At 46.6% G+C, this 16,173-nt stretch overlaps 1 protein-coding gene across 2 annotated transcripts in view; it reads left to right on the forward strand.

The window, feature by feature from the left end:
• The window catches only part of lrrc49 (leucine rich repeat containing 49), a 232,231-nt gene extending 220,080 nt beyond the window's left edge, over window positions 1–12,151 (forward strand). For both annotated transcript variants that reach the window (XM_078532455.1, XM_078532456.1), the window contains 2 exons: window positions 7,336–7,489; window positions 9,312–12,151. In XM_078532455.1, the coding sequence (XP_078388581.1) occupies window positions 7,336–7,489; window positions 9,312–9,506 (349 nt within the window). In that variant the 3' untranslated portion in view covers window positions 9,507–12,151. The remainder of the gene's footprint in view (window positions 1–7,335; window positions 7,490–9,311) is intronic.
• Window positions 12,152–16,173: the final 4,022 nt, after the last annotated feature.

Genomic DNA, 16,173 nt, shown 5'->3' on the forward strand with positions numbered 1-16,173 from the left:
TATGGGCTCTGTCTCTGTCTCTGAACTGCCGCTGTTTTATGGGCTCTCTCTCTGAACTCCCCACTGTTTTTATGGGCTCTCTTTCTGAACTTCTATCTGCTTTATGTGCTCTCTCTCTCTCTCCAAACTCGTATCTGCTTTATTTGCTCTCTCTCGCTCTGAACTCCTGGGGCAGAATTTTTCCACGTGTTGGGCAGACGTGGCCACGCACAGACCCGATCGCCACCCACGATCGGGTCCGCTCCGCCATTTTACGTGGGTGGGCTAATTCAGGCCTGCCCAGCGTGAATCGTGGCTCCCGAGGACAGCGGGAGTGGGCGGGCGGCGGCAGGACTGCAGTGACCCGGGCGGCCTGTTTAAAAAAGTTGCTGCAGCCTTTCAAAGGCTGTGAATCACGGCCAGTGGAAGGGCTCCCCAGAGCGCTGCTGGTGAGCAGGCCAGGCCAGAGGGTAGGGCAGGGCAGGGGGGGCACTCTCCCCATCGTTTTTCCGATGATTGCCTTGCTGCCCTCCTTCAGGAGGTGGCAGCACGGCGAGAGGTCCTCATATCCAAGGATGGGAGGAGGAGGCCCCCCCCACATGACCAAACGTGCCTGGGAGGAGGTGGCGGAGGTGGTGAGCTCCCGCGACGTTTTGCGGCGCACCTGGGTCCAGTGCCGCAAGCGCTTCAAAGACCTGTTGCGCTCAGGAAGGGTGAGTACCATGTTGGCACTGGCCATTTAACCCAGCAGGTAGGCTTCCTCCTGGCACCCTTCCTTCCCCCCCCCCCCACCTAAATCTGAGTGTAGTGACTGCGTTAAATCATTGACGGCATGTGTCCTTCGCTGGGTGGACCAGCAGATATTGCCCATGCCGAGGTCACTCTGAGAGGGTGGTGAAGAGATGGGTTCTGCACCCGCAGCATGTGGTACACTTAGACCCACATGACTGTTTTGGGGGCAACCTGGAGGAGCTGCACCTAGGCGCAGTGCTGGAACTCCAGGACATGTCAAAGTCAGGGTGATGACATGCTGGGAGGGGAGCTTCCAGGTGGAGTGGCAACGATCGATCTGCTGTCCCCTGTGCTCCACGTGCTTGCGCCTCCTTGCTACGGAAGGTTAGACCGTGTGGTGCCTAATGTGATAACATAGAACACAAGAACCAGGAGCAGAAGCAGCCTGTCCCGCCATTCGATACAATCATGGCTAATCTCATTTCAGCCTCAATTCCAATTTCCCGCCTTCTCCCCATAACCTTTCAACCCGTTACTAATTAAAAATCTGTCTATCTCCTCCTTAAAATTATTTAACGTCCCGGCATCCACTGCACTCTGAGGTGGTGAATTTCACAGATTCACGACCCTTTGAGAAAAGTAATTGATAAAGGTCTCAATGATGTCAACAGGATGAAATATGTTGCTTTAATCCAGAAGCAAAAAGATGGAAACATTTCAGTCATCCTTCCACCCAAATTAGGATCAAGCAATGTTTATGCAAATACATAAAATACTTTATCTTATGGATGTTTTCTGTAACTGTAGGCAGCATTTGGCCAAGGGGGTGGGGGGACAGGCCTAGCATCTTTGAGTGTTCGGCAGCAGCAGGATGAGGAGGCAATGGAGCCCTGCAATGCCCCACTCTGGGATGGGATGGGCCATCTGCGAAGAGAGCCCAGGTACAATTAGCATTAATCAATACTCTTCTCTCCTTTTCAGGAGAAGAATGCACATAATGCTGCCGAGCGGGTGAGGACTGGCGGCGGGCCGGCCCAGTTGGCAATTCTCAACTGCTTCGAGCAGGAGGCCCTAGATTTGGAGAGGCGCCATGCCCCTAGGTATCGGTGAGGCTGGGGTGCCATGGGAAGGTATGTTTGCCCAGCGGTGAGGTCACCATCGTTCTCCCAACAGCCATGGCAGTGCTGAATGTTCAGTAATTGAAGTTTGCAACATGGCTTGACCATTGCTTTTGGAAGGATGAGCACATAATGATCTGGGGGACAGGGATGCACATTGACATTGGATCAGTTCACGTGGAGACAATGTCCTTGTTCTTCCTTCAGCATCAGCGGAGCAGGGCTGGGAGGAGGAACAGCAGGGGCCCCCTCTCGCACCTGAGGGCCCTGAAGTCACGGACTCACCAGCGTCACATCATCTCTGTCAGATAGGCACCAGCGCAGATACTAGCACCTCGATGGGAATTAGAACATCGGCTAGTGTCCTGGGGCACAGCGGTGAGGGCACTTCACAGTCACTGGAAGAGCTGGCAGAGACAGAGAGTACCCATGGCATCAGCAGTCGGAGGACTGCAGGGTACCAGGCACATGCTCAGTCAGTGCCTGATGAGCCTCTGGAGTTGTCCGCGATGCAGCAAATGCCGGAAATGCGGCAGGGTGTGCAGGAGCATCCGGTGGAGATACATGAGGCATTGCTTGGCTTGGTGTCCATGGTGGAGGAGTCTACACGGACTATCACCGAAGCAATGAGCCTCATGGCCGAGCGCCATGTGTCCTCCATAGAGAGAGTGGTGACTCTCGTGGGGAGGCTCCTCCAGGAGACCAATCAGGGCTTCCTGGGGATGCGCTTGGACCAGCAAGCCCTCACATCGGCATTGACCTCAGCTGGTCAGTGCCAATTTGGGAGATGGCCTGGGCACCAAGTTTCCCTGCTCGGTGCTCATCCACCCACAGTGAGCAGGGAGGCCCGAAGCAACTTCGCGTCGGTGCAGCAGCTACCTGTCGTCTCTGCGGGCACCTCTCAGGGCGCTCCGGATGAGGGTGGCAGCTCCTCTGCCCCTCTGCTAGTGATCGTTGCATCCGGTAAGGCTGAGATGACTGGGGAGATGCCAGCTGTGGAACTGGAAACTCCCTCCCAGGTGGGGCCAGCATAGGCTCCACGGGCCAGAGGACGACCGCCAAGGTCATTGAGCCCAAGAGGACAGCAGAGTGAGCAGGCTGTCTCAGATGCCACTCCCAGTGAGGGGGCAGCACCAAGACATAGCACCAAAAATGTAAACATAAGGCACCTTAGGCACAATACAGGCTTTTCACTGGTGCTTTTGTGTTGGCCCGCAATGAGGTCTTTGAGTTGGTGTGATTTTTAACACCTTTGTCATTTTGTTTTCTTAAGTTCCTTTGGTTGTAATATTAAATTCAGACATGTCACCATGGCTGAGGGTGCCTCGTTTCTGCAGGTGGATGGTTTCCAAAACTGTTATGAGTGATTTATGGGACATTCAGCTTTATTAACAAAGCCATTAGTTCACGTTCTTATCCAGGCAGATTTTGCACTTGGGTATTGAGTATGGAGCCTGCAACCCAGGCTTGTACTGGAGGTCCATCTGTGGTGTGCTAGCTGAAGGTTCATTGGATTAAAGCCTCCTGGGTGCCCCTGCCTCCCTGCAGTATGCCCGGATCAGCATTTAGGTCTCAGCATTTCCCTGTGCGTGCGCATCCTCGGACTCACTGCTGGACTCATCGTGTGCAGTCGCAGCCACTGCGTCTACGTCTTCATCGTCCACAGTGTCCCCTCTTTCCAGTGTAAGATTGTGGAGAGTGCAGCATGCAACCACTATCAGTGACACACGATCTGGGGGGTACTGGAGTGCGCCCCCTGAGTGGTCCAGGCATCGGAAGCACAACTGAGAAGACCAATGGCTCACTCCACGACAGCCCTTGTGGAGGCGTGGCTCCTATTGTACCGCTGCTCAGCTTCTGTTCTTGAATGGTGGAGAGGCGTCATGAGCTACCTTCTGAGGGGATAGCCCTTGTCACCCAGCAGCCATTCATCCAGCCGGGCTGGAGCACCGAAGAGCCCCGGCACCTGGGAGACACTCATCACATGGAGCTAATCGGTCTCATAGAAACTCTGGGTGGAGTTTTTCTGTTGGAGTGTGGGGGCGGGTCCCGCACATTCGCGCTTAAAATGACGTGTGTCCCAACGTCACCGCACGCCATCGTGATATTTCGCTGAGTGGGCACGTGATGATGTCCAACATGCACCCGCCATCAATTAACGGGCCACTTAAGGCCCTTGACAAGTAGATTGATGGTTCCCCTCTTCTGCCTTTGTAGCTAGAAGTCCAAAGTTTGCAAAAAAAAGGCTCATTACCTAAACCATACTGGACTGAGGATGTAGGCGTCGTGGGAGCTGCCTGGGTACCTTGCACAGACTTGTAGAATCAGCATCCTGTGATCACCCACTATCTGCACATTCATGGAGTGGAAGCCCTTCCTGCTGACGAAGGCACTGGGCTCACCTGCTGGCGCCTTGATAGCCACATGTGTACAGTCTATAGCACCCTGGACGCGGGGGAAGCCAGCAATGGCCGCAAAGCCTCTGGCTAGCTGTGTCTGGCTTGCCTGGTCCCAACGGTAGTGGATGAAGGTCAATGTATGCCTGAACAGAGCGTCTGTAACCTGCTTGACACAAGTGTGGACAGCTAATTTGGAGACACCGCAAAGATCACCCACCGACCCCTGGAAGGAGCCGGAGGCATAGAAGTTGTGGGCAGCTGTGACCTTCAGAGCCATGGCATGGGGTGTCCACCCATACAGTTAGCGGAGACCTCAGGCCCTATCATCTGACAGATATAGTTGACTGTCTCCCTTGAGAGATGAAGCCTCCTTCGGCACTGCACCTTGGACATATTGAGGTAGTTGCTTCACCGCCTGTATACCCAGGTAGCAGGATAGTGGTGTCTTCTGCAGCCCCTTCCGCCTTGGACTACCTCTTGGCCCTGCGCCCCTTGTGCCTGCGCTTGTCCTCCCAAAGGTGGCTCCCCTGGAGGCTGAATGTGCACTCCTGGCCCCCTCCCCCTTCTAGCCCTCCCTCCCTCCTCCGAGAAGCTGCCTCCAGTGGACAGTTCAGCTCCCGTTCTCAGGTTAAGGGAAGGCTTCCTGAAATCTGCAGGCCCAGAAAAGATTACTCACTGTGGAGTGCTGACCTGAAGGTTAAGAGGCCCGAAAAAGCAGCTGGTATGTGTTTTGAAGTATTGCAGATCACACAAGCAAGTTTCAAAAACTTTCAAAAATAAATACTTAACTGTGCACACTCGCGACCCCAGTGAGCCCTCTTATCCCGCTGTGGATGAGGTTAATACAAATGTGTCCTACCCGCCTGCCCGTTGCGCCTGTGCACTGACCCGAAGATTGCACGGGCGCTGAAAAATCAGCATCGATTGGTGAGTCAAGGGCCTTAAGTGGCTCGTTAATTAATGGCTGGTGCGTGTTGGACATCATCACATGCCCACTCAGCGAAATATCGCGATGGCGTGTGGTGACGTTGGGACACACGTCATTTTAAGCGCGGACGTGCGGGGCACGCCCCCACACTCCAACGGGAAAACCCTGCTCAGAGTTTCTATGAGACCGATTAGCTCCATGTGATGAGTGTCTCCGGGAGTTGATGAGAGATCCATAACATCTGCTCTGGGAGTGTGGGGGGGTGGTGTGTCCAACCACAGGTCACCTATTGGTTTACATGGAATGTATACTTACTGTGAATATTAGAGTATAAGATTGATTATTTGTAACTTGTGCCATTCTTACGAATCTGTATATATCTCTAAAGGCATGGTTGTGGGTGAAGGAGTATTTGTAATATAGTTCATCTTTACTTGTTTAACAAATGTTCTTTTTTTGTTAAAAGTACATCAGCAGACCCTGTGACTGTTCAGTAGCTGCCCTCCACATTTCAAAGCAACAAAGTACAAGTTAGGATTTATCAAGCCAGGTCCCACCCAGGGATCTGACTTGTCCAGTAGTAACATCAGCTGGGATCATAACACTAAGGAATTGCAAATGGTATTGAACATTATGCAATCATCAGTGAGCATCCCCACTTCTGATCTTATGTTTGAGGGAAGGTCATTGATGAAGCAGCCGAAGATGATTGGGCCTCAGACACTACCCTGAGGAACTCCTGCAGTGATGTCCTAGGACTGAGATGATTGGCCTCCAACAACCACAATCATCTTCCTTTATGCTAGGTATGGCTGCAATCAATGGATAATTTCACCCTGGTTGCCATTGACTTCAATTTTTCCAGGGATCCTTGATGCCACACTCTGTCAATTAATAACTTGATGTCAAGGGCATTCATTTCACCTCCCTTCTTGAGTTTAGCTCTTTTGTTCATGTTTGAAACAAGGCTGTAATGAGGGCAGAAGACTTAGTGGCCCTGGTAGAACCCAAACTGAGCATCAGTGAGCAGGTTGTTGCTGTGGAAATGCAACTTGACAGCACTGTTGAGGACATCTTCCGCCATTTTGCTAATGATTGAGAGTAGGCTGATGGAGCAGTAATTGGCTGAATTGGATTTGTCCTGCTTTTTGTGGACAGGACATACTTGGAAAATTTTCCACATTGTTAGGTAGATGCCAGTGTTGGAACAGCTTGGCTGTGGGCGCAGCTAGGTCTTGAGCACAAGTCTTCAGTACCACTGCCAGGATATTGTCAGAGTCGAGAGCCTCTGCAGCATCCAGTGCTTCCGGCCATTTCTTGATATCACTTGGAGTAAATTGAATTGGCTGCAGACAGGCATCTGTGATGCTGGGGAGATGGATCAACACTTGGCACTTCTGCTGAAGATGTGCAAATGCTTCAGCTTTGTCTTTTGCACTGATGTGCTGGGCTCTCCCTTCTTGAGGATAGGGATATTTGTGGAGCCTCCTCCTCCAGTTAATCGTTTAACTGTCTACCACCATTCACGATTGGATGTGACTGTACAGCCGAACTTTGATCTGATCCGTTGGTTGTGGGATCACTTAGTCCTGCCTATCACATACTGTTTCTGCTGTTTGGCACTCGAGCAGTCCCGTATTGTAGTTTCACTCGGTTGACGCCTCATTTTTTAGGTATGTCTAACGCTGACCCTGGCGTGCCCCCTGTACTCATCATTGAACCTCATGCTCTCCTACACTCTCCATTCAACAGAACTATTGACTTAAAAGATTTTAACCGTTTCTCTCCCCACAGATGCCCCCAAACCTGCTGATTATTTCCAGCATTTTCTGTTTTTTATTTCAGATTTCCAGCATCAGCTGTCTTTTAATCTTATTTTAGTAACTTGATCTTTGCTTTGCTGAGATTAAAAACTGCTAATTGTTCATCCAGGTGTGTTGCATTCTTGGATTAAGTCAGTCAATCGCTCTAACATTAACTGATGACGTAAAGGTTCTGCTTTCACATCCTGTGTTTCAGTGCATGTCGATCTTATGAATTGGCAATATTTACATGTCAGAATGTTGTTAGCATTTTTCTAGGCCTAGATGTTTTATTACAAAGTAGTGTGATGTGGCTGTCTTTGACTAAAAGGCCTAGGTGAGAAAGACCATAAATCACCATTTTCTTATTTTTCAAGGAAGAAGCAACTGCATTTCATATTGGAAGGGAAAGGAAAGAAATCTGGGGTCACCCTGGAGGAGACTAAGGACAGTATAAAGCTTGGAGGTGAGACTGTGGGCCGAGCCATCCTGAATTATTCTAATAAGGATGTCACCTCTGAAAAGTTCAAGGTAAATACCTCTTAAAGTTACAGATCATTATGTTTTATGTGCCATTTGCCATTAACCATCAAGTGGTGGCACTGGGTTTATTTTATTGCTTCAATACATTACAGAGAGAATCACAATGACCAATAGTCTGATGTTCAGTAATATTCTCGATTTCATCCCCTGAAGGACAATCACTCACTGGAGAAAACAGAAAATGCTGGAAAAACTCAGCAGGTCTAGCAGCATCTATGGAAGAGAAACAGAGTTAATGTTTTGAGTCCGTATGACTCTTCTTCAGAGCTGAAGAGGAGTAGAAATGTGATTAAATTTATACTGTTTAAGGTGGGTGGAGCAGGTGGAGCTGGATAGAAGGTCAGCGATAGGTGGGAACAAAGGAGGGATTGACAAAGATGTCATGAACTAAAGGACAAAGGGAGTGTTAATGGTAGTGGTAAGGGCTAAAAAAGGTGCTGATAATGGCATAAAGGTAAGAAAGCAGAATGTGATAATAGCAGAACAAGGGCTTATTATGCTGCTTAGACCTGCTGAGTTTTTCAAGCATTTTCTGTTTATGTTTAAAATTTCCAGCATCCGCAGCATTTTGCTTTTATTTCACTCACTGGAGAAGGCCTGAGAGGAGGTGGGATGGGCTGGGCAGCATTGCAGCACCTACTGCAAGAATGTCCCCGTTAGACTGGCAGTGCCCAGGTGGCATAGATGGGCATCATTTGATGCAAAGGAGGTTCTTCCAGTGAGGAGAACCTGATGGGGGTGGGGGGGCAGGGGGGGCGGGGGTGGCGGAGTGTGGAGGTGAGGGCATGCAAATCCAAATAGCAGTGACCACATTTCCATCTGCAGCGGCGGCTTCGTGTTAGATAAACAGTAAAAAGCTGCAGAGGGGTCAGCAAGCAGAGACCAGCGGAAAGGCAAGGGTACCCAGTGGCCAAGGTCAAAAGACAAGAGATGACAGCTTCCGACAGATGTCGAAGCGGCAGTGCTGCGGAAGACTGCATTGTCCTGAGAGGCCATGGCCGATCTGTGTGCCACGATGGCGGATGAGGTGAGCGTCGATTACATTGGTGGTCATCTGATGCTGGTGGCTCTCAAAATCACTGCGGCCCTGAATTTCTACTTCTCTGGTTTATTCCAGGGGCCCACTGGAGACATGTGTGCCATCTCTCAGTTGCATATCATTGCATCAAAGTAGTGACGGATGCCCTCTTCAGGACATCAACTTCTACACCTTCCAAACCCACGATCACTACCATCTAGAAGGACAAAGGCAGCAGATAGATGGCAACACTATAACCTGGAAGCTTCCCTCCAAGTCACCCACCATCCTGACTTGGAAACATATCGCCGTTCCTTCACTGTCACTGGGTCAAAATCCTGGAACTCCCTCCCTAACTGCACTATGGGTGTACCTACACCACATGGACTGCAGCGGTTCAAGAAGGCAGCTCACCACCACCTTCTCAAGGGCAACTAGACATGGGCAATAAATGCTGGCCCAGCCAGCGAAGCCCACATCCTGTGAATGAATTTTTAAAAAAAAAATCGCTTTGGATAATCAAGCCAACAGAGCCTGAGGTTTTGGTGAAATGGCTGGATTCCTCCAGGTGCAAGTCTCATAGACTACATGCACGTGGCCATCAAGGTAGCATTTTCCAAGGGTAAGGTATCTTTGGGGTGTACCTTCGTGTATCACTCAGAACTCAATGAGGTGGCATTGAGGGCAGAGGGTGCAAGGCATAGACAGACCAGACAAATGTATATTTATCTGTATAATCACAGTTATTATTTGATAAACCTTTCCTTTTTCTTCTCCCATATTTAAAATCAGGAAACAAGGACCTTTTGCCAAGTATACGTGCAGGAACTGGTTAAAGATGCTGCTCTTATTGATGTTAAAAATGAATCCCTGCAGAAACTCTGGCCACAAATCTTCATCGAACTAGTGCGGGATTGTGTAATCCAAATGAGCAATAAAAACTCGCACATGAAACTGTGCCTGAAGAACATAATGGACCAGAAATGAAGAGAATAGCAGAACCCCACTTAAGCTCTAGTTCAACATCATATATCCTCTGCCACCGTATTGATGCAGTCAAACCTGAATCACAGAATCTCCATTTACAAAGATTATTGGCTACAAAGGATTGCTTCTTCAGGATTCGTACTTCATTGGAACAAGTATTGTCAAATCACAAATTTTAACAAACTGGGATTAAGAAACTAAGACATCAAAGATGATGAGTGTGTGCATGTGAAAAGGAAGCCAAAGCCATTCTTAAACTAGTCTTCCACCTTAGCTGCTGATATACTTTAGAGCACTGCAGCAGAACACACCATTCTCCATAGATAGTCAGGGACTTGCAGCAGTGAGCACATCCTATATTACCTGCTGACTTTATCCCTTTGTGGGATTAACCCAAAAATATACTGGCGAAATGTTACACCTAATTATTTGTTAAGGTGCGTTGGAACCTGGGAATATCTCTAACCAGAGTTTATAAATGGTGTATTCAATGTCACCGTTTTCTCTCGTTGTTAACAGTGTAGACGTGTAGATACACACTGCTTAGTGGGGATCTCTGTCAGATAGTAGTTTGTTATAAGGCCTTGGACCCCAGTAGTTTAATGATGAATTTCGATGAATTGTGTGTCAGCCACGGCTCACTTGATAGCACTCCCACATCCAAGTCAGAAGGTTCTGAGCTCAAGTCCCACTCTAGAGACTTGAGTACTAAAATCAAGGCTGGCACTCTAGTGCAGTAGTGAGTGAGTACTACACTGACAGAGGTGCCAACTTGCAGATGAGGTGTTAAATCAAGGCCTCTCTGCCCTCTCAGGTGGATGTAAAAGATTCCATGGCACAATTTTGAAGAAGAGTGGGGGTGTTGTACCTGGTGTCCTGGCTAATATTTATCCCTCAGTCAATATCACAAAAATAAATGATCTGGCAATTATCACATTGCTGTTTGTGGGAGCTTTCTGAGCACCAATTAGCTGCTACGTTTCCTACGTTACAACGGACTATACATCAAAAAGTCCTTCATTGGCTGTAAAGCACTTTGGAATGTGGTGGTTGTGAAAGGCACTATATAAATGCAAGCCTTTGTTTTTGATCTAACTAGGATGACCTCTTGTATGGTTTGAACTGGATAGTCCATTTTCAGCTAAGCCTTCTTGTTAAGTGTGAGACTTGAAAATTGAACACTCGCCTAACTGAAGAATTAGTTTTTTTTAAGTTTCCTAATGTGTCTAAACCTGTTTCAAGGTCTCATGCATATGGCTGAGCCTGTTTAAAGGTCACGTGTATGACTCAGCCTGTTTCAGGGTGGGAGGTGCGTGTGCGTGTGTCTGTTCCAGGTCTACACATTTGTGACTGGACTTATATTACATGTGTGCATATGAATTCACTCTTTTGTGCATTGCCTTTTTTTTAAGTTCCCTATACTGCCAGGCTTTGGACTGAGTATAAACTGGAAGCCCATTTTGAGGAAGCATGATTTCTACACTAGTTCTGCTTCATGTTCCTTGTATTGTTTAGCCTGGCATCAATATTTTCTGTTAAATGGAAAGGAAGATTTTGCAGCATGATGTTTGCCAAATCCATTTCACCTAACATAATGAGCCTTGTTGCTGGACTTTGGTGTTTCTGTGTGTTTAACAGACTACTGCAGGAAATAGAGCAAATATTACACATTGCTTAGACGATGTCTAATGTTTTAACACAGCCAATGTCACCTAGCACTGCAACCATAAGGACTGGAAGAGACCACTGCTCCCAGATCCTGTTCCACCATTGTTAGATCATGGCTGATCTGTACCTCAACTCCAATTACCTTATGGTCCTTTAATAATCTTACCCAACTAAAATCCATCAATCTTATCAAAAGCAAGGTTTCATTTTGGTGCCTGACACTGACTATGTTAAAATTAAAATATTTTCCAATGATGTGCTAATTAAAAAGTCAACTAATGACATAAGTTTCAATGACAGAACTTTGAGCAGCTACTTACCTTGTCATCAAACCACCCATCATGAATTTGATTTGGCGTAGTACACACGTTATATCCAATATAACGCTGCACAGACTTAGTTCCAATGTGGCACTGCATGCATGAGATCATGTTACATGCTCAGTGATGTTGCACACATTAGTTCCTAGATTTTCAATCCTCTTCTGCACAAGATGACAATTTCAGTGAAAAAAACTGAGGTGTACTTCTTTTCATTTTCTTAGTTGGAAAGTTGACACATTTTGCGTATAATTTGTGCTTTGCCAAATGGGAATTGGTTGTGCATGTGATATGGAGATTTCTGTGCACAATGGAGATTGCTATCTGAGGTGTGAAATCCATAATTAACCAGAATGCATTGTAGGGATTTGTAGTTTATTATATTAAAATGTTTATCATTTCAGTAATTAGAATATCCAATTAAAGGTTAGTCAGTTGATACTATCCTGATTTCGATAACAAAATATTGACCCTTATGTACGACTAATAATTCTAATTTTATATAAATATATGCTAATGGAGAGGCTCATTTCATTAAAGTAATGCACTAGCAATGATTTTCAGAGATACATATTTGCTAGCTCACTGTTTATTTCTTATCTTTTCTTGTTCAGTGCTGGTTCTAGAGTAAGATTATTAAAGTTTGTTTCAAATTGATTATTTGTTGTTTCATTGTCACTGTTACAATTTGGAAATTCTCCAGGTACTGAGAGCCACTTCTACCAGCAGGCACATGCAATATCTATGAACCAAAATGTAACTGATCTGAGATGTAGTATGCCTAGGGTGAACAATAAACCTCTGACTTGATAGACAAGCCACACGCTGGTGGACTGTATTTCTCAGTGTGTATAAAAAAAAAGTCTTGCACCGCTCACAACTTCAGGATACCCCAAGATGCTTTACAGCCAATTAAGCACTTTTGAAGTTGTAGTCATTGTAGATAATCACATTTATTAAGAAATATAAAATTCATGGAAGCAAATAATTTATAAACTTTTAAAAGGATAAATTAAAATGCTATTTATCAGCAGACCGACAAAATCATATCCACTATCTGTTCCTTTCAATGCACTCTCACCCCCCACCAACTACCCCCTCCCCATTCACATTAAAGTAGAGTTGTACCCTCTGACATCATCACAGGAGGAAATACCTTGGTCCTAGCTAGTATCTTATGAGGAGAGGGTATGGCAATCAATCTTTGAGGAAAAAACTGTTAGAAAAATTGAAACCCATAACATTAATGGGCAGCATGATACAAACGTGGTTCAGGAACAGAAAGCAAAGAGTAGCGGTAAATGTTTGTTTTACAGACTGAAGGGAAATATAGGCCCAAACCCTACAGTCTCCAGATTGTTTAAGACCAGACGTATGACCCATGATGTGCTTTGGGACTGCACAGAAGCCCTAACATACTGACCTCTGTGTCAATTTCCCAGGAGGTTTAAACTTCCGATAGGCAATTCCCCTGTTCCCCAGGATCCTCCACGAAGGTCTCTGACTCTGACTTGGAGTTGGATACCTAGAAGAGATCCATGGTACTCACCTGGATAGTTACCTAGGAAATGTTAAGCAGATTAAAACCTATTCTAACTCTGGTTAACTGCAGAACTGATACCCTAATCACTCTCACTGACCCCACCCTACTTTCCCTGATACCACCCAACTATCTCCTGACACGACTACCCCCATGACCGCCCCCTGACCAGACCTGATTACTTCCCCCAATCACCTGTTTACATCCAACGACCAGGCGTGTCTACCCCCAACAGCAGACTACCCACCCAACCTGACCTGCCCGCTCACCTATCACCCTACCATCCTATCCATAAACCATGCTACCTGCCTCACATAACTCTGCAACCTTACCCACTTACTACCTCACCCACCCGCCACCTCACCTACCTACAACCCTGCCTACCTGCCACACTACCCCACCTACCATCTCACCCACCTGACACCTCATCCACCTGCTACCCTATCCATCTGCTGCCGTACCTACCTACCTCCTCACCCAGCTACTACCCCTCCCTCCTGCCATCCCACCCACCACCTCATCCACCTGCCACCCTACCCACCTACCTCCTCACCCAGCCTACCTTTCTGCCACTCCACTCATATACCTCACCCAGGCTAGCTCTTCACTCATTAATCCATTCACTAAAATTCACCCTGGATCTTTAACTTTACCATACGGCATCTTCCCTCCGATGCTACAGTGCTGCAATGGCATTCTTTGTGGGCTGCTGCATTCTGCATTTCTGGAGAAGCCTGGCTCAGGAAATCCGACAAGAAATGCTGAGCAGCATTGAGGTGTAGACATTTTCGAGTGGAGGGCAATCCGACAATGATTGTTGCTCTGAGTAAGGTCCAGGCCATGGTGTCTCCCAGGGTCAGTACTAGGATCGCTGCTCTTTTTGAAATATATTAATGACTGGGACTTGGGTATACAGTGCAGAATTTCAAAGTTTTCTGTAAACAACATAGAGAACAGTAACAGATGTGAAGAGGACGTTAGCAGACTGGTGAACTGAGCAGAGTCATGACAGATGCAATTTAATAAAAGTGGGAAGTGATGCATTTTGGTAGAAAGAATGAGGAGAGACAGTATAAACTAAATGGTAGAATTTTAAAGGGGTTCAGGAATAGAGAGGCTTGTGTGTGCACATACACAAGTCTTTGAAGGTGGCAGGATAGGCTGAGGACACTGTTTAAAAATATACATGATCCTTGACTATTAATAGAGGAATAAAGTATGAAAGCAGTAAATTCATGTTTAAAGTGTCTGTTGTGGCTCAATTGGTAGCACTCTTATTTCTGAGTTAGAAAGATTCAAGTCCCACTCCAGGACTTGAGCATAAAAATCATGACTGTGACAAGTGTAGTATTAGTGCTGCACTATCAGAGGTGCTGATTGGGATGAAGCTTTAAACCAAGGACCTGCCTGCCCTCTCAGGTGGGACATAAAAATTACATCACACTATTTTGAAGAAGAGCAGGAAAATTATCTCCAGTGTCCTTGGCCAGTACTTATCCCTCAATTAATATCACAAAAGACAGATAATCTATTCATTACCACATTGCTATTTATAGTGTCCCCAGATGATGGATTATGTTCCAAAGATTTGGATGTCCAAGGAACTTCATCACAATCCTGCAATTGCTTCACGATGATATGACTGCATCTGTCTTGAGTGGGAGATCTGAAACAGAAATCTTCAAAATCCAGATTGTTGTCAAGCAAGGCTGTATGATAGCCCCTGTACTACTTACAATCTACCTGACAGTGGCTATTCACCTCATGGAAGATCAATTGCCCTCTGGTGTGAGTATTAAATACCACCTAGATGGAAAACTCTTTAATCTCTGTTGCCCCCATGCCAAAACTGAACTGCCCACCATAAACATACAAGATCTACACTTTGCAGATAACTGGAGTGTCGTTGCCCTCTCTGCACCAGATTTGCAAGCCATTCTTGATATCTTCAATTCTGCATATAGGAAACCTGGCCTGTCCTTGAACGTTGCCAAAACAAAACTCACACCTGGTCAGCCAAATATTCCACCTCCCATATGTGTTTAAGGTGAGACTGGAATATGTTCAGCACTTCTCATACCTTGGCAGCTACTTCTCCTCAAAACGCCACCATTGACAAGGAGATCCAACACCAGATCAGCTATGCCAGCTCACCCTTCTCTCTACACCACATGGACTGCAGAGGTTCAAGAAGGCAGATCATCCCCACCTCAAGGGTAACTAGCTATGGGCAATAAATGCTGGCCCATCAGTGAAGCCCCAGTCCTGTGAATGAATAAAAAAAAACTATGGCAGTGAGTGTTCAACAACAAAGACCTCCAAAAGCCAACAGAAGATACAGATCAGTTGTCATCACCACACTCTTGTACTACAGTGACAGCTGGACTGTGTATCAGTGACACATAGGAATGCTAGAGAAATTCCATCAACAATGCCTCCACCACATCTTCCAGATTCAATGGGAGGACCGTTTAACAAATATTGGTGTCCTTCTTAAAAACAGCTCCATAAGCATTCAGGCAAAAGTTCTGCAAAATCAACTTTAATTGACATGACTGAAAAGTGCCTCTCCTGCCAGGTCCTGTTTTCTCAACTCTCAAGTGGCCAGCATTCCAGGGGAGGACAAAGAAATTTCTTCAAAGACACTCTGAAACTCTTCTTGAAGTGTGGCAGGACTGACATTAATGAGTGGAAGGAGCTTGCTACCAAATATCCAAAATGGCGGCAACTTGTCAATCAGGCTGCATCACACTTTGAGTCATGTCTTAACGGTGAGGCAGAGAAGGCAAGAAACAGAAGTTAAACCTGCATTCTGGATCCCACTACTCCATGGGACATCCTGCCCTGTGTGTTCAAAGATCTATGGGCCGAGAATCGGCCTGTTCAGTCATATGAAGACCTCTGGTAAAAACCCATGACCCTGAGTAGATGTCATCCTCGAATCAAGGGACAGCCCATGACAATGACGCTATTTGTGGGAGTTTGCTGTGTGCAAATTGGCAGCCATGTTTCCTACATTACAATAGTGTAAAGCAATTTGACATGTTTGGTAGTCGTGAAGTGTGCTATATAAATACAAACTTTTTTTCTAAACCTTTATAAATATATGGTTAGGCCTCAGCTGGATTATTGTTCTGGA

Source organism: Cetorhinus maximus, chromosome 30, assembly GCF_964194155.1.
Source record: "Cetorhinus maximus chromosome 30, sCetMax3.hap1.1, whole genome shotgun sequence".
In the NCBI taxonomy this organism is placed as follows: Eukaryota; Metazoa; Chordata; class Chondrichthyes; order Lamniformes; family Cetorhinidae; genus Cetorhinus; species Cetorhinus maximus.